Raw genomic sequence first — 27,584 nt, forward strand, 5'->3', positions numbered from 1 at the left:
TGTGTGGATGGGCTTATGTTGATGCCTTGAAGATGCGCTGTTTCTGTGGGGAATCCTAGAGCTGTATATGGTATGAGTAACTTGGGATTTCAGCGGCTCCCCGCTTCCGCGTTCGCGACTGGATTTGGGCTGGTTCTCTGGGCAATGTTGGCATTTAACTCCACGCACAATGCGTGTCAGAGGTGAAGTATAGCTGAAATACACAAATGTACACTGTAAGATACTGCAATGATGACTGTAGAGAGGACTGAGAAAGCGTGCCTTGAGAAGAGGACTGCTAAAAAGCCTAAAGTTGAGTCGGGTAGATAATCGCGTGGCGGTATTTCCTAAAAAGGTATATCAGGTGATCCGAGACGCGTTATCTTGGTGTAAAAAGTTTTTTGAGTAGACCCTAGCTAAATGGCAGCATCGACGGAAAGATATAAAGTCGGGCTCGAGTCTTTGCTCTTGTCCTCGACGGAAGAAACGCCATGTCGTCCCCACAAATGTTCTCAGTGCTCATGCTGTCTCAGAAAGGTGTAAATGGAGGTGTTGTTCCGTTTCCGCTTGTCCCGGCTAGCTTATCTGGCAGAAGCTAACGTATGTACTCGGTGAATGGAAATCTGGCTCGGTGAACATCCCTCGCTTTATTTTACCACACCTGCATTTTTTATTTCCTGTTATCTCCCACCACCATCGCAGCTTCCTGCTCGCGATGGCTCCCTTGAGAGTCGCCCTAGCTCGTCTCAGGCCATCCGCCCTTTGCTCTCTTTCTCACCCGTCCTCCTTCCGTCTTACCTATCTTTCGCGTTCTCTTGCGACAGCGAAGGCTCCCTCCACGCTGTTTGCACCCTTAGACACGTTTTCAGATAGGCATATAGGTCCTGACGACGATGAAGCTGCATCTATGCTCTCCAAATTGGGCTATGCGTCCATGGATGCTTTCCTTGCAGATACAGTCCCTCACAAGATCCGAGTTGCAGAGTCATCCATAAGTGATGCGTCCATTCCTGCGTGGAGTGAGTCGGAGCTGCATGCAAGAGCAAAAGAACTTGGCCGTCTCAATAAACCGCTCAAGAGCTACATTGGAATGGGATACCATAATGCTGTAGTACCCCCTGTTATTTTACGGAACGTAAGTATCCATGTATTTGTCGGTCTCAAAATCAATCTCTTATATCAATCCAGGTAATGGAAAATCCAGCTTGGTATACGCCCTATACCCCATACCAACCTGAAATAGCCCAAGGTAAATCCTCTTGACGTTCTTTTTGCCTGCGCTTCGGCTAATATCTCCTTCTGTAGGTCGCCTCGAGTCTCTGGTCAACTTTCAAACCATGATTACATCTTTGACTGCTATGGATATTGCCAATGCCTCTCTTCTCGACGAGGCTACTGCTGCTGCTGAAGGCATGGTAATGGCGTATGTTCACTCTAATCAGAAAAAGAAAACGTTCCTGGTTGACAGCGGTGTCCTTCCCCAAACGGTCTCCGTTCTCAAAACGCGTGCCAAGGGTTTTGGTATTCGGCTTGTTATTTCCGACGTTAACGCGGCTTTGACCGACGAAGCTCTTCGTGCTGATCTTTCTGGTGTTCTGGTACAATACCCAGACGTTAACGGTCAAATCAAGGACTTCAGTGCCCTTGCTGACTCGGTACATGCTGCTAATGCCCTGGTTGTATGCGCGACGGATCTTCTTGCACTTACCATGCTCAAGCCTCCGGGTGAATGGGGTGCTGATATCGTCCTTGGAAATTCTGCGCGTTTCGGTGTTCCTGCCGGTTACGGTGGACCACACGGTGCTTTCTTTGCAGTGACGGACAAACTTAAGCGCAAGATGCCTGGAAGGCTGATTGGTCGTAGCCGTGATACCATGGGTAACCCCGCATATAGGCTGGCCTTACAGAGTAAGTGTATCACCAGCTAGCCAAGAGGTATTTATCCTGACCTTTCTGGTTAATAGCTCGGGAACAACATATTCGTCGTGAAAAGGCGACGAGCAACATCTGCACGTCACAAGCGCTTCTTGCAAATATGGCTGCCATGTATGCTGTCTACCATGGTCCTGGCGGACTGCGCCGAGTCGCGAACAAGGTGCATGGCTATACACAGGTGCTCAAGACCGCTGTGGAACGACTTGGATATAAGGCCACGAATGACTCGTTCTTTGACACGCTCACTATCGATGTCTCTGTAGCTGCTAAGGACGCAGATTCGGTACATGCTGCTGCTGTTGCTGCAGGTATTAACCTTCGCCGAGTAGATGATCGTCATGTTGGTCTAACTCTAGACGAGAGTGTCAGCCCAAGAGACCTCATTGCTCTCATCAACGTCTTTGCTCCAGCAGCTTCCGCACCGTCGGCCTCCCTATCTGATTTCCCTGTTCCTGAAGTACCATCAATTCCTCTCGAACTGCAGCGCACGTCTGAGTTCCTCCCACACCCCGTGTTCAACAAGCACCATTCTGAGACAGAAATGCTGCGTTACATCTTCCATCTGTCGTCGCGCGATCTTGGGCTCGTACATGCGATGATCCCCCTTGGAAGCTGCACGATGAAGCTTAACAGCACGAGTAGCATGATCCCACTCACCTGGCCCGAGTTCGGCGCTGTGCATCCGTTCGCACCTGTTGATCAAGTGCAAGGTTACCAACATATCATTCAGGTGTGTACTGGTGTCTTTGTTGAGGCCAGTTTGATACGATTGATGATCTTTTTAAATACAGGAACTTGAATCAGACCTTTGCAAGATTACCGGTTTCCATGCTTGCTCTGTCCAGCCTAACTCTGGAGCGGCAGGCGAATATACCGGGTTAACGGTCATCAAAGCATACCATGAATCGCGCGGTGAAGGCCATCGCGATGTCTGCCTGATTCCACTTAGCGCCCACGGTACAAATCCCGCTGTGTGTATTCTTTCACGAAAAAATTGTAGAATTTGACTGATGTCTCTGTATAGTCTGCCATGATGGCTGGTTTGAAAGTCGTGCCTGTCAAGACACATGCAGATGGTAACCTTGATTTGGAAGATCTCAAGGCGAAGGCTGAGAAACATAAGGATAACCTAGCCGCATTCATGGTACGACTGCCTAGATATATGACGATATCTGTTTGCTTACTTGCATCTCAAGATTACCTATCCTTCCACGTTTGGTGTTTTCGAGGATGGTGTAACAGATGTGCGTTTTATAAGATTTTATTTGATTGATAGTATCATTTGTACTAATGGCGATGATGGTGCACCGTTAGGCCTGCAAAACTATCCACGACTTTGGTGGGCAAGTTTATTTAGATGGAGCCAACCTCAACGCCCAGATTGGTTTGACGAACCCTGCCACTTGTGGAGGCGACGTATGCCACATGAACTTACACAAGACCTTTGCTATGTAAGCAAAATCAATATGCAAATTTTACTCCTGATGCTGACTTTGATTCCCTGTTTCACAGTCCACACGGAGGTGGTGGTCCAGGAGTTGGGTATGTTTTGTCCTGGAAATCAATTATGATCTGCACTGAGCTCTAGAACGTGTAGACCGATCTGTGTTGCTGAACATCTTACCCCCTTCCTTCCCACTCACCCTATCGTAGCAACGGGCGGTGACAAAGCTATTGATGCTGTCTCAGCCGCTCCATTTGGCAGCGCATCTATCTTGTTGATTTCGTGGGCTTACATCAAAATGCTTGGCGGAGAGGGCCTTTCCGAGTCCACGAACATCGCTTTGTTGAACGCGAACTACATGGCGCACCGCCTTTCCAGCCACTACAACCTCAGGTTCAAGAACAACAACGGACGGGTAGCACATGAGCTGCTGATCGACCTTGCAGAGTTTGATAAGGCTGCAGGGCTGAAAGTCACGGACTTTGCGAAGAGGCTGCAGGTGATTTATCACGTTCTGCTCGTGCTACAGTGCAATGATGTTAATGCTTTCTTGGGTTGTGATTTATAGGACTATGGATTCCACCCTCCTACTTGCTCGTGGCCGATTTCAACGTGTATGTTGATCGAGCCCACGGAATCGGAGACGCTGGAGGAGATCGACAGGTTCTGCGATGCTATGATCCAGATCCGCCAAGAAGCAGAGGATATCATCACTGGCAAGCAGCCCAAAGAGAACAACCTGCTTAAGAATGCTCCTCACCCCATGGCTGCGATTGTCTTGTCTGATAAGGAATGGGATCGGTTAGTCTATCTCCTCAAACATTGGTGGGGCGTGCTGACACCCCAGATAGTCCCTACTCCCGTGAGGCTGCTGCCTACCCTATGCCATGGCTCCGTGAAAGGAAGTTCTGGCCGACAGTATCTCGCATAGATGATGCCTATGGTGACCTTAACTTAATTGTAAGTGTATTACAGATAGTAGCACTCCAGTCTATTGACTCCCTTGTTCCAGTGCGACTGTCCATCTGTTGAAGAGAGCGCTCATTCATAAGCTGGCTTTTCTACCTATTTTCCACATAGACTTATAGACTTTTCACTTCTGCATTTTGGGCGTCGGGTTGCTATTCCTCTAGAACTCTTTCATCTTGCGCATTGCTCAACCATGCGCTTATGTACTTTAAACAATTATTAGTGTATTGATCATCCATCGTTTGTCCTATATTACACCACCTATCCAGAACGCAAGGATTCTGGAAGCGTCGCCCACAACTCTGGTAAATATCGCTCAATCCGTGATCTCACTTCATCCGCCTGGTTAGTCCGAGATGCAAACGACACCAATATCCGTACGCTTTCAATATCAGGCGCAACGTCCTTCTGGTCCTTTCCCATCTCCAAACAAGCGGCCTTGACCGCCTCGTTAAGCTTCCCTAGTCGACACATGCACTCCAACCACGCGTTCCAGTTCTTTTGGCTAAACGTAAAGCCCAACTTCGACAGATTCATGCAAATCTGCATCGCCGTCTGCCAAGCCCCTGCAAATCCACAAGCATCCAGGATGATATTGACGCTGACATGGTCGAAACTTCCGCTAACATACACTGATTCCCACACCCTATAAGCTTCTGCAAAGCAGCCTGCCCGCTGGTAAGTATCCATGAGCTGATTCCAGAGTGCTGTGTCTGGTGAGACGGACGGATCGAGAGTGAGGTGGTTGTGCACGCGGCGAATAGCAGCTAGCAGATTGTCCTTTGACTGGTCTGACATACCACTTGCCAGTACGGCAAGCTGACGTAGAAGAATGGTGTACACCTCCACACTGATCTCGTTCCCAGCAGCTCTCATGTCCTTTACGATCTCAAAATAATGCCAAACAGAGGGTAGGTCGCTCTCGTTGCCGAACGAGAGCTTGCAGAACTCGTTCAAAACAGCTGCGTACGCTTTGGCGTCTAGTTTGGGGCCGATGTGCCGTCTGCACATCCGCTTATACACGTCGAAAGCCTCTGTGAAGCTTGACGAGCAACGCATGAGGAGGGTGAGGACGGCGGCGATGGCCATGGGGTTATCCAAAGTGACTTCTCTCGCTTGTATATCCTCTAGCAGAGACAAAGCTATAGGGTAGTATTTCTGCACGTTCGAGGAGGAACCCAATGTTTTCAGGAGAACGTTGTACACATTGGCATCAGGGCCACGAGAGTGGAAAAGAGAGTCATTGGTCGAAGGCTGCGTGGGGTCTATATCGGATGTTGCATGAACCAAGTCTTTGTAGATATCCAGCGCTCGGTCGATGGCAGCATCGTCAGGTTGTTTGAGTGTAGAGTGGCAGAGGGCACTGATGATTGGGTGGACGAGGGGTGTATCTATTCGTAGACCGGTGACTTTGACTTCGTCGTATATCGATAGCGCAGTATACACGCGTCCAGCACGAACAGCATTCCCGATCAACATGGACCAGTGCAGCAAGTCCGCTTCAACGCCAAGGTTTTTCTCTACGTATCGCAACTGTTCTACGTTCTGGGAATCCTTCAGAATGACCGTCAACGTATGGCGAGAGGGGGTGTAGCCTTCGTCCATCAGCTTCAAGCACAGCGACACGGCAGGTCTGACTCCTTTGCGCCCAACCTGCCTGATTATTTTATCATCCCATTCCCATGTTTGCCGACTTTGTGACCTCACGATGCTACCTATTCGCTCTTTATACGTGGATGTTATTTCCTCGGCATGTTCAAAGAGCTGGTGCTTGGCGAATCCTTCATAGAGGATATTTGCCATCACTCCATCATAGGGCACTCTGGCGCGTTGCATTGCATCGATGATTTCATAAAAGTTTTTGATGTGAGGCGCAGTTTGGAATAGGACTGCGAGAAGGATCTTGAATGTCTCGTTTGTAGGTCTACGGCCAGATCTATGCATCTTCATCACTGTCGGAAGAAGTATACCAACCTCCCCGACTTCTATACAATGCTCCAAGAACCAATGCCATTGCATCAGGGTAGGCGAGAAATTACTCGGCTTCTGAGGTAGAGTCATAAGCCAATGATGGAGAGTCTGTACATTCCCATTCTTTAAGAGACCACGAACGATAGCGTTGTGGATAGACGCTTTGACTTCGAATCCGAATACCTTAGACATGTCCGCAAGTATCTTCTCTATCAACTCGAGGTCAAAGGGTCTGGCAGAGACAGCGAGCGTGTTTAGGATGTCAGATATTTGGGCGCGGCTGAGGGGAGGTTGTTCCACGGAGTTCCTTAACGATTTTTTAAGCCTTGCATAGGCTATCATAAGAGCAGGATAATATTGGTGTACCCCTGCAACGTTATTCAACCATACTGAAAGATGAAGCTTCTCTAGGATATCTTTCAAAGGCAAAGACGGGCTTTCTACTGGTGTCGTCCATCGCTTCGCGGTGGAATGAAAGGGGACATTGATGGTTTTGGGACGACATTGGTTCCGAAGGGTTAACCTGTAGTTGTGACGGCTGAAAAGGACTGCGAGGCGTTCTACCCGAGGCAGAGCAGAACTAAAGGACATTCATGCGCGCCTTTAAACACTGAACTGCATTTTCAGTGGTTAGTAAAGTATTGCTGCTGAGAATACTCGTAGTACGCACCTTTGGTTTCCTGCTATAAATTGGACTTGGTGAAATGCAGATAAAATGCCGTGGGAAAACGGCCACGTAGAACATAGGCGCATTACAGCGAATGACAGGCAGCGACGTTTTCTTATTTACTACTACCTGGCCATGTCTGAAAAATTCAAGGAATTCATTGAGGTCCCTCAACAGTTCATCCACGATGGAAACCAGGTTTGTCTTATTGTCATGCAATTCTGCCAGCAATTACTTACGAAGCTGGGTCTATAGTTCATAACACGTTGCACGAAACCAAGTCAAAAGGGTTCGCTCTCGTTCGAAAGTATATGAAGCGGACGCGTGTACTGAGGCTGTTTTCAGAATTCACTCAAATATCCAAGGCTGTTGCTACTGGCTTCGTTGTAATGGGATTCATCGGGTATCTTGTGAAACTGATCCATATTCCTATGTGAGCAATTTTGCCATTCATTACATTTGCTCATATTTTCTGACCGCGTTTTCCAGAAATAATATCCTTGTGTACGTGCATCTCGTTTCAGAAATTGACCCATATCTTATTTCTACACAGGGGAGGCGCATAATCTACTTTCACTCCTTTTTATCCATTGTCCTAGTTTATTGTATAATCACAGGTGGAAAAATGGCGCATTCTATGTACCACTTGGGAATCCAGATATACGTCGCCAGTGTTTGAAATATATGTCAAGAGTGTCCTGTCCAAAACATACAGGCTAACCCACACCAGACATGCCAGCTCATCTGATGTTCATCTTCCATTTCGTGGGTACAGTGATAGCACTGCCTCGTGGAAGAGTGGTGTCGTGTCCGGCAGGATGCTTGTGACTTCTGCGGCATGTTGCATGCAGTATGATCATCAAAAGTTGATCCCAGACTTTTAGCTTTGGGATCACACCAATGTACTGCAAGTCATTGCACTCACAGGGCGGCTGCTCTGTGTCTTCGTTACCATCGATGCTGGCCGTTTGCGCATTACCCATGGGAACCATATCGCAACTAAGTCCTGTATAACTCTCGTGAGTAAAATAGAGATGGCCAATCTATCTAACCAACCTTCTGCATCCCGAAAACTATGAAAGATGCGAACGGCACTAATATAAAATTAATAATTTCATCAGGTAGTGAAAGAGTCTTGGAACTAACGAGCGGTCGGAATCATGTACTGCCAGGAATTTGGCAGGTCTGTTAGAAAAAATACAACGGCCCTACAGGACTGGTTAAGTTGTGTAGGCGGATAGATGATAAAACGTACGACAATGATGCCCAGGAGTACAGACAAAATAGCCCAATACGGAAGACTAGTGTAGTGGATGATTTCCTATCCACCAGTGGAAATGCACGTTTGATCTTATTCCAGCGACGATAGTATTGCACAGTAATAGCAACTAGGCCAGTACAAGTTATCAATCAGGATATATACATAGCATGGTGTTAATTTGAATTGCTTACTTTCAAAGAACACGATCACTATCATTATGGCTGCGCAGAACGATGGGACTAAGAGTTTTATCCTAAAGAACGGTGACCATCAGCTAATTGACTACAAAATATTGACAAATCCTTACATTGAGTCAGGCTCAAGCCAAATAGAGCAATATAGACCATTAGTTGGACGTGCCAATCCCTTTCCGATGTTGAACTTTTGTCAAAAGAGCCGTGAATCAGTGGGACTGTGACGAGGAACTAGTTCGGCTCGCATAAAGTACTCACCAGGCCAAAAGCCAACGAGAACATAAAGAGCACGATATATGGAGGTGCCAATATCTTTTACGAGGCGTCAGAGGAGTTTTTGGAAATAACGTCGAATGAACCGCTCATACCATGAAGAACCACAAAGGGCGCGGTATCCGGTCAATGAAGGGATGATCGTGATCTTGCCAATGGAAGGTGCTCCACGTCTGTGGGAAGGTAAGTAAAAGAGGACTACCAATAGCGGTGCCTCAGCAGCACTCACGCTAATGACTACAGATAAGGATGCAACAACCGCCCTATGAAATAATAATGCTCATGAGAAATCGAAATCGACCTGGGCAATGGGGGTATAAAGTGTATCTTACATTGGCGGCGCACCCTGGATCAGGGATGCTTGGACAACACAGAGTTGTTGTGAGGCTTTGCGACCGCCACCGTAAAAGCTGACATATAGAGTCAAAGACGAACTCAGTGATTCAAAGATAAACACGTACTAAAGGCTATAAACCACTGAGTAGATGATCCAAGTGACGCAGTAATTGATAATGGTTGAGCATCTCGAGATTCTCTTCGAGAAGACGTACGTGAAGGCGATAATCGGTAAGCCAACTTGACCACCAGCAATAAGTAGGAATAGGTAGATAGGAGCCAAGTTATGCAGATCAGGAATAACGTCGTCCATTTGTACTATGTTTGTTATGAATATTTAGAACGGTAAGTCGATTTACTTTCATGAAAACAACACGTACTGGTCAATATGGAGCGTCAATATCTGCAGAGCTGGGCAGTCTTGCGCACTTGAGATTGATGTGCCCCAACGTAGCCTAGGAATAAATGACCAGCATATATGTGACCACAAGGTCAACTGTGACAACGCAGTAATATAGCGTAGAGGACTGGTGTGACCTGCACAAAATCTTATCGGCCAGCAATGTGCTGGTGAAACCAAGGCGTATCAGTCCATATATATTAGCACTGCACATAGGATCAAAGGTCACTATAACTTGATCAGGGTACGTACCATCATTATGAAGCACTACCGGTGGGATGTTGCTCAGCATGAGAGGTCCCCGTATAGTCTTGGGTAAAGCCACAGTATCGCCATGTAAGCAAAATAGGGACTATAGATCATCATTCAGAAGCTGACACTGCCACCAACTTCACGCGCAGAATCAGAATCGACCATGCATCAAGAAGAAATGCATAGCCATGCCCAAGTAACCCGCAGGTTTCATGTAGTAGCCCGTGTCGCATTGAGTTAAGAATCAAGTACATCACGCTGTTTGCCTTAGCTGCATAGTCCAGGACCATCAAGACGGTACGAATTCATTCCTTTCGAGGTGGAAAGTGCCACGGAGATAATGACATTGGCGTTAACGCTCTACTATAGTGCATGATCGAAAAGTAAGGTGGGGTAGATAGAAGACCCACGTAGGTAAAACAGGACCATCTCAGCAATTAATCATCCGCTCGTGTTGATCAACAATAGTCCAAATCGGGCTGAGGGTTTGGCCAATTCCGTCACAGACTGGAATGAGGCATCAATCACAGGGACTCCATAAGTCAAAAGAGCCGAGAGCTTGTCACCGTGCTCTTTCGATGTGGGAGAAATGGAGGTCGAAGGGGACAGCAATGCTGATAGTAATACTTGCATTCTCATAATATGATCCGACGCTGCACGTTCTGGGTCCCCTCCAAGGGAATTTGATCCATCGCTCGATGTCTACCATATGATTAATCTTACGCCGCGAAGAACCTTTCCCAAGCGACTGACCTTAAATCGCAACAGTTCTAAAGCAGAATCCAATGGCGACGAGTTCATTTCCTTCACGTTCCAACTCGACGACAGCTTGCTGAGAAATGTCAGATCATACAGAGCCTGTAAGCCGCTCGTTTTGATTCCCCTGTCAGTAGTCTCGATGAAGGAGGAACAATATGACACGAGTGCTTTCTGTGCTATTTTGGAGAGAAGATGTGGTTCGTGGGAAAGACCCAGGCTATGACAACCTGTCGATAACGATAGTAGCGACTCTATGAGAGCTGCTGATGGGCCTGAAGGAGACTCTGGGGAAAATACTATTCAATTACCCGTAAAATGCGGCATTGAACGAACTCACGTGAAGATGACAGCTTGGACAACCTTATTAAACGGGTATACTCAGAAATAGCGTGCGATACCGTGTGATCCAACCAAAAAGCAGTAATACGGTCGTGAACGGCGCACGTTTTGGCTCGAAACGCTAAATGTGGCTGTCAGCTTTTCATCATTAGATGGGAGAGGCGGCGACGATCTTACCTTCTGCTGCCAAGTCATCGCAGCTGATCCCTGAGACGAAAGGAGACGAAAGTGACAACTCAGACGCTGTTCGGCTAATAAGCACCAGAGTCTTTATCCCGCTATCGACGTCTGGGACAAAATGTCAAAAAGGGGACTCTCATAACTGTACGAGCTTTGCCTACCGGATCGCTTCATTGCTTCTTCGGCAGCCAAATTCAAAGCATTCACAAGCTTGTCACAAAAAACCTCCGCATCAGGTCGATATGCCTCTCTCAGCGTAGCAGCTAAGTCTCTGTCATCGTCTCCCGCTGTAATTCGAGAAAAATCCCTTTGCAGAGTTGCGCTACATTTTTCTAGAGTGCTCAACACTGAGTCCAAGTATGGTGTCCGACCGCTTAGCTGCTGTCGCAGAGTACTTCGATACGTGAGTAGAGTGGCTTCTGATGTTGAAAGTCCGGCGCCAGCTGGGGGAAATGTAGGTAGCGTTGGTGTCCGAAACAAATGTTCTAATGGTGCACACTCTATGTATAAGCCAAATCAGTTGAAAGTTGAATTGCACTCGGCAAAAACGAAAGGCAAACCTTGCATTACTGAATCTATTATGGTAACTGACGATAGCTGCTTACAGAATGCTTCTTCAGCTTCCAGTAATACAGACTTCCAAATGGAAGTGACGCGATGACGGACGGCTTCATCCATAACGGTTTTGAGCTTCAGCTGCTCCTTCTGTTCAAGTTGTGAATCGCTCTGCAACCATTTCCTGAGAGATGTTCTGACACTCCACACATCCTTGACCGTGCTGAGACCAGAAAACCACTTCGTCAACGCATTTCGCGAACTATCCGCTGCATGCGTAAACCAGGCATCCAGCTTCTGAAACAAAAGAGCTTGTGGCACTGATGAGGATGCAGAATCCAAATCGACGTAAGGCTTATAAGAACTAATGTTTGCGGGAAGAAGATTGAATTGTGCAGCGGACGGCAGGCCAGCAAGAAGCGTCTGCGTGTCTAGTAAAAGCTCCGATGGAAGAGATGATAATTCCACAGTAGATGAAGACGAGTCGAATTGTATATGCTTCAGCACTTGCCCAATCATCGAATGCCGAGCCTCTTCGGAACTCTCTTGAAAAACATCTCGCGCGGTGTTAACGGTTCGTGACATAACGTCAAAAGCGGTTTGAATCGAAATTTTTATCATGCGAACTTGAACTTTGGTAGGTTTTACCCCAGACTTTGGTACAGTTCCCTGTGGAAGATGTCCATTGGCTTGACCATTATGTTGATTAGCAGCCGGTATAGATGTAGAAGGGGTTTCTGTAGTTTTAGTAAGGAGGGTCCCGAAGGTTTTTGATCGTTGTGCGAGAAACACAGTTAATGTTTCCGATAAAGGTCGTGAATCCAACAAATGAAGCGTCAAAAGAGTTGCGCATATATCCTGACCCCAACGTGATCAGAAAACGAGTGAAAATACCGTGGAAAATAGTACCTCTGATGGTCTATTGTATATCCTGAGGGACATCGTTGCCTTGTGGACGATTTGTGTGCGAAAGTGGGATACCGTATCCCATTGCCGTTGTATGAGGGGGAACTGTTCCTGTTCACGTCCACATGTCAGGAGCACGCACTTTCATGTGAAGTTGAGTACGTACTAGTATGTTTATTCCTTGGTTTATCCAGCTTTCTTCGTCTTGACCATCATCTTGTACCAAAGCGCGATGAACGACTCTCGCTAGAAGAAATAACCAAGCAGCATGGAAATACTTGTCTCGTTCAATCAACCGCCACAGATGCTCTGGTGCATCAAGGAGTAGCTTGACATGCGCAGAAAGCTTTTGTAGCGTTTGCAAATGCGTGTCTACACGAGGCACCAATGAGCAAATGAACCGTCTAGATAATCAGTTACTCACCATCTTTGCTGGACTGCGAGGCTCGTTTAGGTGTTGGTGATGGATTCTGGGAAGATGTAATCTCCTTAATCTCCTCTAATGCTTCTTTGACACGCTGTGAAGACTTTGAAATGGAGATAATGGAGGTAGATGCTTGCAAAAGGTCGCGATATCGTTCCCTGCGCTTTCCGAGTACAGTCAAAGCACGTTTTTGTACGTTCCTATCAGCACGCACCCAACCATGACACGAAGTTCCTCCTGTTTCGCCTCAGCATCAGCTCTGTAATTAATTAGTCTTGAGTATCACTATGAATGAACAGAAAGCTAAGCGAGAAAGCCTCACCTCAACTGTAACTGCACGGCCTTGACCTCGGGAATGGTATGTTTCGTGTACAGTTCATCTGGACTCAAGTGTAATGCATTATCAGGAAACTTTGAGGAGGTGTTTGATAGCAAGGACGAAGATGGTGGTAGTTTGGCTTTTGAGGTGGACGGAGAAAATGTCTGACGTGCGGACACGTCTGCATTATTCTTTGTTGGAGCGAATGACAGAATCGAAGCAGCAGATGAACGTCGAGCCATGGCAGTCCTCAGCACAAAATGAAATGCAGGTCGTGGTCGCCTGTGCTGATGCCCTTCAGACCAGTTTCGTAGCAAACAAGATCAGGTTCAGGTTGGCTTTGCAGCCCTACATTCGCACCGCTTTGAGAATTACGTAACATGGTATGTATTGGAGAGCTTAAAGAGTTGGCAAAATGCAAGACAGGATGGCATGACATGAAAGAGCAGGCAACGAAATGGACAACCCCCAACAATTACTACTTATAAATGATTTAGTACACTATCGTCTCTCATCACTGGAACTAGGCGAATCAGCAAGGTCTACCTCAGACGTTCCAGGGCTAGCTTTTCGCTCATCTGGGCGGGGAGTCACAGCTGCGGGAGGTGGTCGGGAGGGCTGAGATTGGGGTTGGGACTGAGATGATCCATTGAGAGACGGCGAACCAGCTGACGAGCTAGCTAACCGTTGATCTAAAGCTTTCAGCGCAAGAGCCCTGTAACTCATCGAATCAAAAAAACGGGCCAGAGTTCAACAATAGAATTCTTACCGTCGTCTTTCTGCCTCCGCACGAGCGCCGCCAGGTGTTAGACTGTACCCACCAGACTCTATATCAGCAGACGCTGAGTTTGGAATAAGGTGGAAACGCGTTGCAATGCTGTGCACTGTGTTTGCAAGGAGAGAGATGGGGCGACTGTACAAGCAGGCTTAGAAAAGAGTCTGATTAAGCCTAGAAAAGATACTCACTGAACCAAAGGAGGGAACCAGTAAATCAAAGCAAATGTTTCGCTACGGTCGCCATAAGTTTCTATTCCACCCACGGTATCCGATGTGTTCTTTTTGTAAAAGCGAAGATACACCCATGCCGCTAGCCAGCCAAATTGGATGACGATGTACGGGCATTGGAAGCCAATGAAAGTCATAATAGTAGAAAACGTAAGATAAGCCATTGGCAATCTCTGTGATGATATGTCAGATTGTGTCCTTTTACACTGAAATATCTAGAGGAATACCAACTTTTACACGGGCTTTAAACACGCCCAATACTTGAACTTGATGCTCTGGGATGACTTGTGTGTAAGCGACAAGAATACCTGTTATTAGTGCCATTTGACCATGATACTGCATTCCGTATCTATAGAGGACCAGTCAAACGAGATCAGTTTGGAAACAGCAAAAACGTACAAGAAAAGGTCTGCATTTGTCGTGGCTACGTATTCTATCCAGTTGAACGCAAAAGCGATTATATTCGGAATGGTGACGCAAACGACGATAAACTTGATTGTCTCAATGGCTCCCCACAGTCTTTCAAAGTACCGTAACGAGGGTGGAACGAAGAGAAGGGTGACGATGAGCTGCTCAAAAGGTAAGTTTTTTCAAAAACCCTGGACAGCTATTTTTACTGCGCACCTCAATAAAGCTCACTTCCACTAGCGCTGAGGTTGCAAATGTCCATGGATAAAATAGACTTGAGCCTGGTACGAGCGTAAGATATGGCACATAGATAGTATCACCCGTCCATTGTATCCAGAAGTATAACGACGAAACACAAATGGTGGCTGCCGTGAAAGCACGCGTTACAGGCGGTATTGAGCTGAGATACTGCAAGGGCGTTGAGAGAATGGCCATTGTTCGCCGGGATGTGCAATGTCGAACCAGCCCAGGTTACAAGCAAAATACCTGAGTTGTGTTCTGCAGGGAAAGGCTCAAGTTTTCTGTTGCCCTGCGGCACTGCAAATCGAAGCTCTCCGCGTTTATCCCTGTTTACAGCCAAATGTCAATCTTACGTCAGCGGCCCTGTCCTTCATCCCGTCCTCCGCCAAAACACAGTTGCCTTTACCAAGGACGTCCATGAGCGATTACGATTTCAGACCAGGTGGTTCACTCAAGTTCAAGAATGGCGTGGCAGATGGTGGTATCGTAAAAAAGTGCGTATTTCCACACCTCTTCGGTTTTTGCATTAACAAATGATCAGAAAGAAGAAATCCAAGTCAAAGTCGAAACTCATCGGTGAGAAAGAACGAGAAAGAGAACGGGTGAAGGAGTTGTTGTTCAAAGATGAGGACGATGTCACGTCTGGTTCTCCTCAAGGTAGCAGCAGGAATTCACCCGCTATAGGCGGTAGCAGCGACAAGAAAACAGAGGCTGAAAGACGGTTCGAGGATGTGCAAAGACGCAGAGTGAGTCGGTAGACACATACTAAATTTGATGGGCGCTGATGGAGCTATCAGCTGGCTGATAAAGTAGCCAAAATAGCCCACAAAACGCACAAGGATCGCGTTGCAGAGCTCAATGCCAAGCTGGAGTCACTGAGCGAGCACCACGACATTCCAAAGGTATGTTCTCCATCGTCTCATGGTCCATGCACATTCTTACAGTATTCCCACAGGTTGGCCCAGGATAATATCCGCTCGAATCGCTCGTACAGTTCTTTGGTTGGTTCTTTGGGGTTCGATATGCTAGTGGCGAGCGCAGAAGGACGATCACTTATTTTTCATGAATATTCCATTCACAATGCTACGTATCATGCCAATCGTCGCGATTATTCGTGTAAACTACAACAAGTGCCTGAGTGCCACTATATTGTAATATATTTGTTGTGCTTGATATAGTTTACGGATGCACGGCTCATAACCCCGTGGCTCCTTTCACTCTTACCTTCACGTCGCGTTCTGCAACAACATGTCTGCTGCGCCCCAGGCAGAAAAGAAAGGGCACGTCTGCCCTCCGTCAAATGCAACACGTCCTCGAGACCGTTGGGAGAGCATGTTTATATATTCCTTCATATGCAAATTCACGCAACTGAGATCCAAGGTCGAGGGCTTGGAAACACCTATGGAGTAAGCACTTTTTTCCATCGTACACGTGTTACACCCTCCTAACCCACGCACAAACGTCGGATTCATCGTAGTTTCGAAAATTCCTTATTGTCTCGTGAACCAAACCACATATTATCGAAGATTCTGCAACAGTTCATACTGAATCTTCGTCCCCAGACGCGTAACTTGAGGTGAGTGTCGTCCGGCGGCCTGTGATAAGGGAATGGACTTCTGACCACTATCACGATCTGGCAGTGGAGATCAGATATCAACTACAGTTGCCAGTGTTCTCGCAGACTACTTCAAGACGTCAGAGAGGACCGTTTTCTGGGATGATGAATTAAAGGCCAATGTGGACCCCTTCGAGGGCTTGCAAGGGGGCTTTTTCGCTGCAGACTGGGACTTCAAAGTACGTAATCTCCGCCCAAAATAACGCCGAGAACACGTTTGACATGTCATTCTCTTTGGCAACAGCTCAAAATCTTAAGGCAACTCGTGGAATTGCAGTTGACGCACGCCCCAGATATCAAGGGTGTAATCGACCGCGCATGGGGGGTTAGTCAAAACAAACATAAGAAAAAGGAGGATGGCACAGTCCCCACCGATACGATTGACACCAAAAGTCGGGAAAGTCTGCAACTTGTTCCTCTCGGTCAAGACTCTGAGCGCAAACGCTATTGGATTGCAGATGGTCCGTGTGTTTTTTCAATCATTTCATTGTCTTGCTGTTCGATTTCGTATTTGTGCCTATTTGTGCGAGGCGAGGCCACATTATTTTGGAGCGCACATATGTAACATACCGGCTCTCGCCGCCCGGTGCACATTTTGCATGCCGCTAACCGCCGTTCTAATCTATCTTAGATTCACCCCGAATATATGTATCTACGAACCCATGGAAAATTACTGCTACTTTCCAGTCGGTGTCTTCGACACGAGACGAGTATATTGCCACGATCGCGATTTTGGAGGATTCTGCACCCCCAGAGTTCAAATTCAAAAATGGCGAAAAGAAGTCCAAGTTAGAACTGGCCCACCTAGCACTCATCAAGGACCTCGAAAGTCGAGTGGGGGCCATTGACGCTGAAATAGCGGTGAGTATTACTTGCATCAGTAGGTAGATTTAAGTAGATAGATGGTTTCTGGGTTTTCGTTGATATTGGTATGTCTGGATCGTTTGCTGACGCTCTACTCAGCGAGTACAAAAGGCCCGCCGAAAGATCGAACAGCGTGCTCTGCTGCTAGCACAAGCAGAAATACGACAAACTCGAACTCGAAGGCAAACCAGACGGCCAGATTATGTCTATACCGATGCAGCAGACAGCGAGGTAAGCCAGCAATATTCTGTGCTTCTATTTCTGATGATGATCGATAACTAAAACATTATATTGAATCGTTGTTCAGGAAGAGGGTGATGAATATAAATACCAAGATGATGATGAATATGATGATGAGCAGTTTGAGCAGGACGACTTCCTTAATTTCCGCACCGATCGTCAAAATGCACGTCGAGCGTCGACAACAATAGTTCAGAGGCGATCATCACGTGCCGCTGCAACTGCTGCTGCCAAGCGGACTTCGCCAGACGACGACTGGGGTCTCTGGAGGGGTGAAAGGAGGTCAACACGTTTGGTTTCTCATCCACCTCGAAAACGGGCACGAACAGAGGAGAGCACCATGAGTGCGAGCTCTGGGAATGTGACTCAAGCTGCGCCTATTGCGCCCGTTGTTACTGAAAATGAAAATAACAACTCAAAAGCCAAAGTCAACGGAGCCGCTGCAGTCAAGCCTACAGAGATTGCTATGGAGCAAGTAGCAGGACGGAAGAAGAGCAAGTTCTGGTTCTACGCAGTGGAGCCTATCCAAGGTCCTCCAGGCTCAGGCTCGTCTGTTTTGCCTAACGGCACAGCTTTGTCGGGTGTAAACGGCCACCACAATGGTAATGCCGATACATCCGGCAATGGCAGCTATCTCTCAGACGCTGTCCAAGATAGTGACGTCGCGATGGATTTCCGACGTAGCCTTGAAGGTAGCCTATCCCCTGCTCTCAGCGTGGAATCCTAGCGTCCTAGAGTGTTGACGGTCTCTATGTTCTCTGCATATTTGTTCAGTTTTTTTTTTTGATTCTCTCTTCTTTTCTTCTTTTCCATCATATCGCATCCATACATACTCAACCATTTTTTCTCGCATCACATCATCTGCCAGGCATACTCTACCTCCATATTATTAAGTCAAATCCGTTACTATTGTCATTCCATCCGCTCCTTTTCGTCGGACCGTATTTCGGTATTGGCTAGTATCAAAACGAGTGGTTGGATATCATTGTATGTAGTTAGTTTGTCGGTGAAAAAATGATATATGTTATTGTCTTGTGTTAACTTATCAGGTACACTTGTTCCGTAATTTTTGTGGATGGTCCAAATGTAACCAAGGAGTACGTTGGGTCAAGGGATTCTGTCTCACCTGTGGACGAACCTTCCTTGTCGGCAAAATGATACTTCCAAATTGAGTATTACCTTATGTAATACACGAACCCACATTTAGGATTGCTCATTTCTTTGGAAGACGCGATCTTCTGACTTGCCTTAGACGCCATTTATGATAACCAGGACTGCTGCAAACGCTTTCTCAAAGCTGCAAAAACCGATATTCAGGTTTCAAGGATGCCTCTACGCAAAGAAATATGCATTTCACCGACAAGCTTCGTCTGCTATGCCCACCTTGCCCGCTTCGTCAGACGACATAGAGCTCGCATATCTGTTTGACCAACCACAAGCAGGAAGGAAACCATCTTTTACATCTCTCACCGGTATTTTTCGACATCCACAACTAACCACTCCTGCTGCATTCACGGCTCTGGCGGACTCGACACTGGTACGAGCCCATTTGCTGACTGAGCGAATACTACGAGCACGAGAGTCACGTACCGAACTATTCAAAGTGGTCAAGAACTTGGACAGGCTCAGCGATTTGCTATGTGGTGTAATAGACTTGACGGAGCTAGTACGAAATGCGCACCCGGACCCTACGTGGATTGAGAGTGCCAATGAATGCTACGAGAAGTTATGCGAGTTCATGAATGTTTTGAACACTAACGTGGGTTTATACGAGGTATGTGTCGATTCATGCATTTACTTGCCTTGGTAGCTAAAATAATATATATATATCAGGTTCTACACGCTGTCTTGTCAGATCCCGAGGTTGTAAAGTCATTCAGTCCCGAAGCACACCAAACCGCATTGATTTTCTGGCGTGATTTCAAGAAATCTGCCATCGACCTGCCGCCAGAACAGCGAGAAAGGTTCGTAACCTTGTCATCAGAAATTCTTTCAGTAGGTCGGCAGTTCGTAAACGAAGCTTCGGCTCCTCGCCCTCCGACGGCTATCAAGCCATCAGAGCTTCAGGGGTTAAAACAAAATGGAATGGGAACTAGACTGCAGCTTCAAGCGCGCGTCACTCAACGAGATCTTCTTGTATATCCCGGATCACTCCAAGCGCATATGATTATGCGGTCTGCCCCTGCGGAAGAACCTCGAAAAAAAGTATACATGGCTTCCCACTCGAGCACTCCAGAACAAATAGAATATTTGGAGAGACTGCTTCACGCACGAGCAGAACTTGCACGACTGGTTGGGTACGATAGTTACGCCAGCATGACTCTCAACGACAAGATGGCGAAATCACCGGGTGAGCCAACTGTATGCGCCACTTTTGGGCTGTTTTCTAATGTAGAATTTGGTAGAGAATATCAATCAATTTCTGGATACATTATTGGATCGCACAAACTCCTATGCGCGAAGCGCTTTGCATGCTTTAAGCTTGCGAAAGCAAGCCCATATCAACGCACCGACACTACCCATTATTCAGGCGTGGGATAGGGACTATTATTGCCCTCCTGAGCCTCCAGCACCACCTATCGCCTTACCTCCTTTAACGCTAGGCCGGGTGTTCATGGGTCTTTCACGACTATTTAAACATTTATATGGAGTTTCACTTCGACCTGCGGAAGTTTTAACGGGCGAAGTATGGCATTACAACGTACACAAACTAGAAGTATTAGATGAGGATTCCGGGGTCATCGGATGGATTTATGCGGATTTATTTGCCCGTGCGGGGAAGTCATGTGGTGCAGCCCATTACACTGTACGCTGCTCACGTCGGACTGACGATGATGACGAAGCTGGCGATCTCATGGTGGAGAATGCACAAGATATTCTTCGTTCATCGCAAGAGTTCGAAGAAGTAAAACGGCAGAAAGTTAAAGGGAAAGATGGTGTGTACCAACTTCCTCTAGTGGTTCTATTGTGCGAATTCGCACGTCCCACGATATCTCGTGGTCCTACCGTCCTTGAGTGGCACGACGTGTTAACACTATTTCACGAGATGGGACATGCCATGCATTGTGAGTCCTTGGCCATTTTTATTATATTCCTGGTTGTTGGCTGAATATATATCAGCAATGATCGGTCGAACAGAGTATCACAACGTCGCTGGTACCCGTTGCGCTACCGACTTTGTTGAGCTCCCATCAATACTCATGGAACATTTCCTAAACTCTCCAATGGTTCTCTCTCTTTTTGACCCTGACAGCTCGTCTGCGACCAGACAGATAGGCAACCATCACGAAGACCCATGTCGTTCCATCGACACCCATAGTCAGATACTCCTCTCCGTATTGGATCAGGTCTATCATTCACCAACCGTCCTCGAACCCCACTTTGACTCGACAGCCGCTCTTGCTAATTTGCACGATACGCGCGGTTTGATCCCTCACGCCCCAGGGACTTCCTTCCAGACACAGTTCAGCCATCTGTTCGGGTACGGTGCAACGTATTATTCCTACTTATTTGACCGTGCCATCGCATCGCATGTGTGGCGCAAGGTCTTTTCAGATAACCCACTCAACCGTGAGACTGGCGAGAAATACAAAAGGGAGGTTTTGCGTTATGGTGGAGGGAAAGATCCGTGGATGATGCTCAGCGCATTGCTTGGGGCTCCCGAACTTGAGGTCGGCGACGCAGAAGCGATGCGCGAGGTTGGCAGGTGGCGAATTGAAGATGAGGTAGCTGTTCCAGGAAGACACTGATATCTCAGAGGGTCTAAATGTTCATTCAATTTGTAGCATAGTTTACTGTTGTAAATAGACATCACAGCTGATTTCATAACGATAGACCTATCCTGTGAGTTAGTGTGCAGGTGGACTTCAGCGGAGTGTATATTTTCGGGAAGAACCCGAAGTGTCTGGGAGAGACAAGTCAACCCTCAACTCAACATGTGGCGCCATATTCCCAAGGAGCAGAAGATACTAGTGTACGAATTGTCTTGCATCCATGGCCTCTCGGACAGACATGTTAGCCGTTACCTAGGAATCAGTCAATGGACCATCAGGCACATCCGGAAGACCTTCCGGGACACTGGTGAAGTGGGACACCAACTAGCTTGTCAAGGACGGTCTTGTGCCCTTGCACAGCAAGCATAACCAACTTTTGTCACACCCAAAATCAATGAAAAAGTCTGAAAGTAGTTAAAATGTTTAATTGCATTTTGGACCTACAAGACTTTATCAGAATAATGTATTTTTGTTAACATATTTCTACATATTCACACAAAAATATAGTATTTATGGGAATATGTCAACAAAAAGACATCATTTTGTAGGTCCAAAATGCAATCAAATATTTCAGCTACTTTCAGACTTTTCCATCAATTATGAGTATGACAAAAGTTGGTTATGCTTGCTGTGTTGATGGCTTGGAAGCAAGTGTCAGTTTTTTCTTTTATTCTTCTGATGTGCTGATAAAACAAGTTTTTCGATAGTTCCTTGAAGGCTGCATTGAAAGACAGCCTGATATGATCCTCTCAGAGTTTCTAGATTCCATTTTTCTTTGGCAAGCACTCCACTGAATAGTTTACACCAATTTTCTCAAAGACTTGGGCTATCACACTTATCACACCAGCCACACTCGGTACACGGCCAGAGATTCATAGCCACTCCGCACAAGTTTCTCCGACGTAGCCCCCGTACATGTGGCAGCCCAGACTCAGCTCCATGTGTTCATCAGGTCCAGCTTTTTTTTCAAATATAACCATGGACTCTGATCCAGATTCCAACCGAGCACCTGATTTCTCAATTTGCAACCATACCCAGACCCCAGCTCAAGATAATCTTCAAATGATCTCCAACCCCGCTATCAAAGCTTATTATGACCGGTTAGATCGTGATATGCTTTGCCGTTGTTACTCTGTTTTTGTATTCATACCATAGTACTCCTAGATCAATACTAGTGCTTAATCTCTCCCCCATCTTTTCCAAGATGCCTATATCAATTGACAAAAGTAAGTGCTGGCTTGAGTTCATTGTAAAATACCAAGGCTGAAACATATCATTCTCGCACTGTAAGCATTATGGGAGCTCGTACACAATTCAGAAGGCCAGCCCCAATATAGGTGCCATTTGTGTCGCGATGGGCGCTTGCGCTATCCATGGCACCTACCCCGCCATGTACAGTCTCTTTTGCACCAGGCCCAAGCCGAGTATGCTCGCCAATATGAGCTTGATCAAGATCAAGCTTAACCTCCTGGATCACCACCTCTGGCTCCTGAAGCCTCGGTCTCCCAAGCATTTACATTAGTCGATAATGGCATTCGTACTTTGCTTACATCTTTAACAGGTGACAATCATTCCAGCCTACAGTCTCAGACACCTGCCAATCCCCTGCCATCTTTCCCTGACATCATCAACTTTGACTGGGGTCTACTCAACAACCCCTCACATGCCGCTCTTGATCTGCCACCTGAGCAGGAAGCAGTTGCCTCAATAGCGCAGGCTGCTCTTGACCACTTCAATGCACTCTCGGATTCCTCAAACGAAGACCTTGAATGGTCAGATGCTCCCAGCAACAATGAATTACCGGAGGTCACTGTGATTGGTAAGCCTCATGCTTTTTTTTTTCATTAGTTATAACTGTGACACTTTCCAGTCAACGATGGTATTGAAATAGCCAGTCATGGACGCAAACATGCTCGTACTGCAGACCATACAGCAACCTCACACCGGTGGTTCCCTTGGCAAGACAAGGTTGTAAGTAGTCCGCTCCCCCAATATGTTCCTCTAGCGTACCATCTACATTATATCACTTATACAGACGTATACCCTGGATATATTAATGCATTTACCCCGCTCAGTTTTCTCGCAGAAACAACTTGATCTGTTTCTCTGGCTGCTCAAAGTCAATGATGTGGATGATGTCCCGTCAGTCAAGACCATGCAAAGTCTTAATTCCGCTTTGCAGAAGTGCTGTGGCATTGGGACTATCGCTTACAAAGGAGCGCTGGGGCATCATTACCATGTGAACAACCTTGCTCATATTATATCTCAGGTAATTCTAACCTCATCTTTTCGAGCACGACACGACATTCCTATCCTTTTAACAGGAGATGTCAAACCCCAAGGTTAGGCCCCACTTACAGTTCTACCCCGAAGACAGTGGACTATGGCTCTCAGAGGCTCGACAGGGTTTGCACTGGCTGCATGAAGTTCCAGATGAGCAGCTCACACCTATGGCACGGCTCAACAGCCACAATTATTACATACACAAACCTGCAATGCTCTCGGATGGCCGTGTATGTATCCCCTTCCGCTGGTTTTATCGTACTCAGAATGGCTATCCAATGATGTTTGCCTGGTGCTGGGCCATGGAACCTGTAGACACAGACCACCAGCGTAGTTGGAAGGTCATCAAATGTGATGATTATGTGGTTTCGCAGAATGAGTTCCTCATGAATTTCCCGTGGCTTTGTCAGAATGTGAAGCAATATGATCTTCCTGACCCCAGGCTTCTCTCTGATACATTAAAAAATGAGATTGTTGTTAGTTTTGGTGATTCTGCACCTTTGTGCTACCTCTATATTTTCATTTCTTTCTCTATCTATTCCTCTACCATTCAGTATTGATTGTGACAGCAGTTAACAGTGGTAGCAGTGGGAAGTGTTGTGACCACACTGGATCACAAGTAGTAGTGAGTAGTGAACTTGAGATTAGAGAAGAAGTTGCCTTTGTGGCTGCTTTGTTTACCTTTGTTTACAAAACATCGGACAGTACTGCAGAGTCCAATGCTTCCTATTCTCTAGTTACTCACATTGGACTCTAGGTACTGTATACCTGTCATACTCTCTAATAATCAAGTTACTCACATTGGACTCTAGTTCCAGTCCCTGATAGCTCTCAGCAAGTGGTTAGACACTTCCCTTAAGCTTTGTTCTTAATAATTGTTTCCCCAACAACATATTGATTATTTTATTTATCAGCCGTTGTAGACTCCAAGACATCCTCAACTTCTGAGTGGGCATTTACAGATCCCAATGTTGGGAACCGATGACGTGCACTGTCGAAAGGGCACAAAGTGCTCAGTTTTCCAATATGGATGTACTGTGATGACAGGTCCGGTAATATGTCCAAGAAATGGAATGAACATAACAGTTTTCTGTTTATTCCTGCAGGTCTTCCACGATTCAAGGCCCAACAAGAATACAATGTACACTTTTTGTGTACATCCAACTTAGCACCTCCACTGGAGATGCTGGATGGTATTGTTGGCCAGCTCAAGCATGTCAACTTCTTATTACAATACCTGGACTAACAGTATCAACTTTCTAGCAACGCACAAAAAAGTGGTGTTTGGTCATGGGACTCTCAAACAAATGAGCCAGTCCTTCTTCTACCCTTCGTACTTGCTCTGTTGGGAGACAATCCTATGCAGAGTGAATTTGCTTGCCACATAGGACTGTGTGGCAAACTTTTTTGTCGTGCATGCTGGGTCAAAGGAACTGATGCTGCTACCAACATCCTCAAGTCAGCAGGCCAGTGTGTCCACCAAGAAAGCAATGGAGCCAAAAGTGATGCAGACAGCCAAATGGCCAGCGACGACAGTGCAAATGAAGGAACATCCAATCCAGCCAGTGAAACCAAAAGTGTACATTCAAATACAACAAAATGCAAGCGCAAACAAGGGCTGGAGACCATGGCTAACATGCTTATTCGTGTTCAAGATTTTGTCAAAGTATGCTCTTTTATTATGATGCAACTACCCATAGCTGATCTGTCAAATTCTATCTAGGTTGGTAAACCTCGAAACAAGCAAGAAACAATCACTCAGTTGCATGCCCAATTTGTTCAAGCATCCCAGCTTGATTCAAAGACAAAAGTCAACAAGATGCGCACAGAATCTGGTATCAAAGACACCTTTTAGAAGTATTTTATAGATAAGGTTGTCGGTTCATACCAGCAATTGAGAGGTGTGGCAAGCAAACAAGCTGCATTAGATGAGTCAATAGCATCTCTTCCCAACACGATCATCAGTCCTGTGTGGAGAACCAAAGGTAATTTCATTTGTGGTATTTTCGTCAATTTACTCAAAACCTTATGCTTCACAGGACTTGACCCACACCAAGACACGCCTGTTGAAATACTACATGTTGTGTTACTTGGCTTTGTTAAATACTTGTGGCGGGACTTAGTACAGCTTCAGCTTAAGGGTAAACTCGACAAGCTCAACCTCCTTGCCACCAGACTGTCATCTCTTAATGTCAATGGCCTTGGCATCTCACCACTTACTGGAAAAACTTTGGTACAGTATTCTGGTTCACTCACAGGGCGGGACTTTTGTGCCATAGTTCAGGTGGCCCCATTCGTCATCTATGACCTTGTCTCCAAGGAGTGTATGGATACATGGGTTGCATTATCCAAGTTGATTCCGTTGATTTATCAGCCAGAAATACATGACATCAATGCACACTTGGTCAGTGGCAGCTTGTTTAATATAAAGTTTTACTCATGACCGTCATTAGGACATACTCACAAAAGAAATAGAATATTTCTTATTATATTCAGCACAATGGACATGTTGTTGGTTTAACAAGCCAAAATTTCACATTTTTGTACACTTAGTACAACATATCCGTTGCTTTGGTCCCGCAATTCTGTTTGCTATTGAAGTATTTGAGTTGTTTAATGCAGTTATATGGGCCAAAAGTATCCATTCTAATCAACATGCCCCTTCTCGAGACCTTGCACGAGCATTTGCGCAAGGGAACCGCATTCGACATCACCTTAGTGGAGGCAAATTTGTTTATTTGCCTGCCTTACCTGCCGAGCACCCACTGGATGGCCCCATTCCCATGCAAGGACAACAATCTTTCTCTTTTCGTGCATCTGACTGGCGTGAGGTTGGGCCTGGCCCTCTATCACTAATTGCATCCCCAAATACAGTTTCACATTACTTGGGTATTGATCCCCACTTTCCAAAACTACGAGTTGGTAAGTCCTCTTCATCACTTAGTGATAGCCAGTTACTCGTGTTCTAATTCTTGCCACTACAGGACTTTGTGTATCCGACAATAAAGTCGCGCATTCATTTGCTTCCACCTTGACAGGGCAAAAACTCCCTCATGCAATGCCCGATGCTGGTTCCTGTCTTTGCAAAACCAATGATACCATTGTGCTCTCAAACGGTGACCAATGTGCCCTGGGCCAATTTGTAGTTGTCCGGCCACGAGGGTCTCTTGACCTCATTTATATGGCACAAGTGGAAGAAATTTTGCAAGTAAAGGGCACACCAAACGAACTTACACAACTCGCAGATGGCATTCTAGTCCAGTCGGTATCTACAAGTCAACACTCAGATGCTTATTCAATGCCTCGCACTATCTTAACTGATGGATGGGGTCTCCTACGTGTCTAGGCAAGTCATTACAACATAATTATATTTTTACATTTTTTACACATTCTTAGGACATTATGTGTACGGTCAATGTGCAACACAACTGTAACAACAATCTATGTGATACGTCAGGGATCCGCTATGTGTATTGAAGTGAGTGCGGACTGATCACACTCTGCCTACTGTGGCCCATAGGCACCCATTGGACCTCATCCTCAACACCGCCCATGTGAGATGCTGCACATGTACAGCATTTCCGAATAGACTTGCCTATCCTGGATATTGAAGAAGTTTTGACTGGGAGTGTGGCACGTGAAGTTGATGCACGGAGATCAGGTACTGCACAGAAGGTATTGAGTTCGTTGAGGAATGCAGGGCTGGGACGCCATTCACAAAATGCCACAAGCCCTGGTACAGTCCAAGCATCTCGAGTGTCACAGCTTTGGCAGTAGATACCTTGCAATAGTGGTTCTGATGTAATATAAAATCCTTCAGCTGCTCATATCAGTTCCTACAACGATAGCTTCTCGGGCCATTCATCTGCGAGGTTGCATTCCAGCTCAGTCCAGTTCCTACAATGATAGCTTCTCAGGCCATTCTTGTGGGAGGTTGCGGTCCAGTTCCTACAATGATAGCTTCTTGGGCCATTCATCTATGAGATTGCAGTC

General features: G+C 46.4%; 12 protein-coding genes across 12 annotated transcripts; 7 read left to right on the forward strand and 5 right to left on the reverse strand.

The window, feature by feature from the left end:
- Positions 1–470: 470 nt before the first annotated feature.
- SERLADRAFT_444616 (uncharacterized protein) lies at positions 471–4,685 on the forward strand (the record flags this gene model as incomplete). Its single annotated transcript, XM_007312865.1, has 14 exons — positions 471–516; positions 804–1,114; positions 1,168–1,228; positions 1,285–1,887; positions 1,944–2,644; positions 2,706–2,885; positions 2,939–3,058; positions 3,111–3,158; positions 3,229–3,365; positions 3,427–3,456; positions 3,512–3,857; positions 3,927–4,159; positions 4,210–4,318; positions 4,371–4,685. 14 exons carry the CDS (start codon positions 471–473, stop codon positions 4,407–4,409), a joined length of 2,964 nt encoding a protein of 987 aa, XP_007312927.1.
- SERLADRAFT_455603 (uncharacterized protein) lies at positions 4,679–6,427 on the reverse strand (the record flags this gene model as incomplete). Its single annotated transcript, XM_007312866.1, has 1 exon — positions 4,679–6,427. A coding segment is annotated over one exon (1,710 nt), but the record flags the coding sequence as incomplete, so codon positions are not given.
- Positions 6,428–6,436: 9 nt separating this feature from the next.
- On the reverse strand, positions 6,437–7,020 carry SERLADRAFT_455605 (uncharacterized protein; the record flags this gene model as incomplete). Its single annotated transcript, XM_007312867.1, has 2 exons — positions 6,437–6,913; positions 6,969–7,020. A coding segment is annotated over one exon (453 nt), but the record flags the coding sequence as incomplete, so codon positions are not given.
- A 48-nt stretch (positions 7,021–7,068) lies between these two features.
- On the forward strand, positions 7,069–8,059 carry SERLADRAFT_376584 (uncharacterized protein; the record flags this gene model as incomplete). Its single annotated transcript, XM_007312868.1, has 6 exons — positions 7,069–7,163; positions 7,221–7,254; positions 7,311–7,398; positions 7,455–7,469; positions 7,519–7,973; positions 8,023–8,059. The coding sequence occupies 5 exons, from the start codon at positions 7,101–7,103 to the stop codon at positions 7,529–7,531; spliced, it is 213 nt and encodes a 70-aa protein (XP_007312930.1).
- A 470-nt stretch (positions 8,060–8,529) lies between these two features.
- SERLADRAFT_364779 (uncharacterized protein) lies at positions 8,530–9,342 on the reverse strand (the record flags this gene model as incomplete). The annotated part of the gene is made up of 6 exons (XM_007312869.1): positions 8,530–8,607; positions 8,679–8,732; positions 8,789–8,866; positions 8,923–8,956; positions 9,026–9,103; positions 9,155–9,342. The coding sequence occupies 6 exons, from the start codon at positions 9,340–9,342 to the stop codon at positions 8,530–8,532; spliced, it is 510 nt and encodes a 169-aa protein (XP_007312931.1).
- A 780-nt stretch (positions 9,343–10,122) lies between these two features.
- Positions 10,123–13,405, reverse strand: SERLADRAFT_432710 (uncharacterized protein; the record flags this gene model as incomplete). Its single annotated transcript, XM_007312870.1, has 11 exons — positions 10,123–10,383; positions 10,435–10,724; positions 10,778–10,900; positions 10,957–11,067; positions 11,121–11,459; positions 11,520–12,372; positions 12,424–12,531; positions 12,587–12,792; positions 12,845–13,002; positions 13,059–13,103; positions 13,167–13,405. 11 exons carry the CDS (start codon positions 13,403–13,405, stop codon positions 10,123–10,125), a joined length of 2,733 nt encoding a protein of 910 aa, XP_007312932.1.
- An 82-nt stretch (positions 13,406–13,487) lies between these two features.
- On the reverse strand, positions 13,488–15,122 carry SERLADRAFT_455615 (uncharacterized protein; the record flags this gene model as incomplete). The annotated part of the gene is made up of 6 exons (XM_007312871.1): positions 13,488–13,878; positions 13,933–14,076; positions 14,130–14,341; positions 14,400–14,517; positions 14,568–14,737; positions 14,793–15,122. 6 exons carry the CDS (start codon positions 15,009–15,011, stop codon positions 13,665–13,667), a joined length of 1,077 nt encoding a protein of 358 aa, XP_007312933.1.
- Positions 15,123–15,214: 92 nt separating this feature from the next.
- SERLADRAFT_376595 (uncharacterized protein) lies at positions 15,215–15,988 on the forward strand (the record flags this gene model as incomplete). The annotated part of the gene is made up of 4 exons (XM_007312872.1): positions 15,215–15,310; positions 15,358–15,562; positions 15,614–15,718; positions 15,772–15,988. The coding sequence occupies 4 exons, from the start codon at positions 15,234–15,236 to the stop codon at positions 15,784–15,786; spliced, it is 402 nt and encodes a 133-aa protein (XP_007312934.1).
- Positions 15,989–16,064: 76 nt separating this feature from the next.
- On the forward strand, positions 16,065–17,577 carry SERLADRAFT_345066 (uncharacterized protein; the record flags this gene model as incomplete). The annotated part of the gene is made up of 6 exons (XM_007312873.1): positions 16,065–16,222; positions 16,294–16,392; positions 16,457–16,610; positions 16,676–16,892; positions 17,063–17,292; positions 17,395–17,577. 6 exons carry the CDS (start codon positions 16,065–16,067, stop codon positions 17,575–17,577), a joined length of 1,041 nt encoding a protein of 346 aa, XP_007312935.1.
- Positions 17,578–17,982: 405 nt separating this feature from the next.
- On the forward strand, positions 17,983–18,353 carry SERLADRAFT_455619 (uncharacterized protein; the record flags this gene model as incomplete). Its single annotated transcript, XM_007312874.1, has 1 exon — positions 17,983–18,353. One exon carries the CDS (start codon positions 18,002–18,004, stop codon positions 18,260–18,262), a length of 261 nt encoding a protein of 86 aa, XP_007312936.1.
- A 503-nt stretch (positions 18,354–18,856) lies between these two features.
- On the forward strand, positions 18,857–21,367 carry mip1 (mitochondrial intermediate peptidase; the record flags this gene model as incomplete). The annotated part of the gene is made up of 4 exons (XM_007312875.1): positions 18,857–19,309; positions 19,369–19,885; positions 19,941–20,600; positions 20,656–21,367. The coding sequence occupies 4 exons, from the start codon at positions 18,911–18,913 to the stop codon at positions 21,282–21,284; spliced, it is 2,205 nt and encodes a 734-aa protein (XP_007312937.1).
- Positions 21,368–22,512: 1,145 nt separating this feature from the next.
- Positions 22,513–27,497, forward strand: SERLADRAFT_364786 (uncharacterized protein; the record flags this gene model as incomplete). The annotated part of the gene is made up of 16 exons (XM_007312876.1): positions 22,513–22,534; positions 22,870–23,127; positions 23,179–23,279; positions 23,344–23,577; positions 23,669–24,071; positions 24,506–24,539; positions 24,609–24,803; positions 24,855–25,170; positions 25,315–25,426; positions 25,460–25,576; positions 25,631–25,995; positions 26,045–26,480; positions 26,600–26,931; positions 26,988–27,059; positions 27,168–27,252; positions 27,412–27,497. The coding sequence occupies 16 exons, from the start codon at positions 22,513–22,515 to the stop codon at positions 27,495–27,497; spliced, it is 3,168 nt and encodes a 1,055-aa protein (XP_007312938.1).
- Positions 27,498–27,584: the final 87 nt, after the last annotated feature.

Source organism: Serpula lacrymans (genome assembly GCF_000218685.1).
Source record: "Serpula lacrymans var. lacrymans S7.9 unplaced genomic scaffold SERLAscaffold_1, whole genome shotgun sequence".
Taxonomy (NCBI): Eukaryota; Fungi; Basidiomycota; class Agaricomycetes; order Boletales; family Serpulaceae; genus Serpula; species Serpula lacrymans.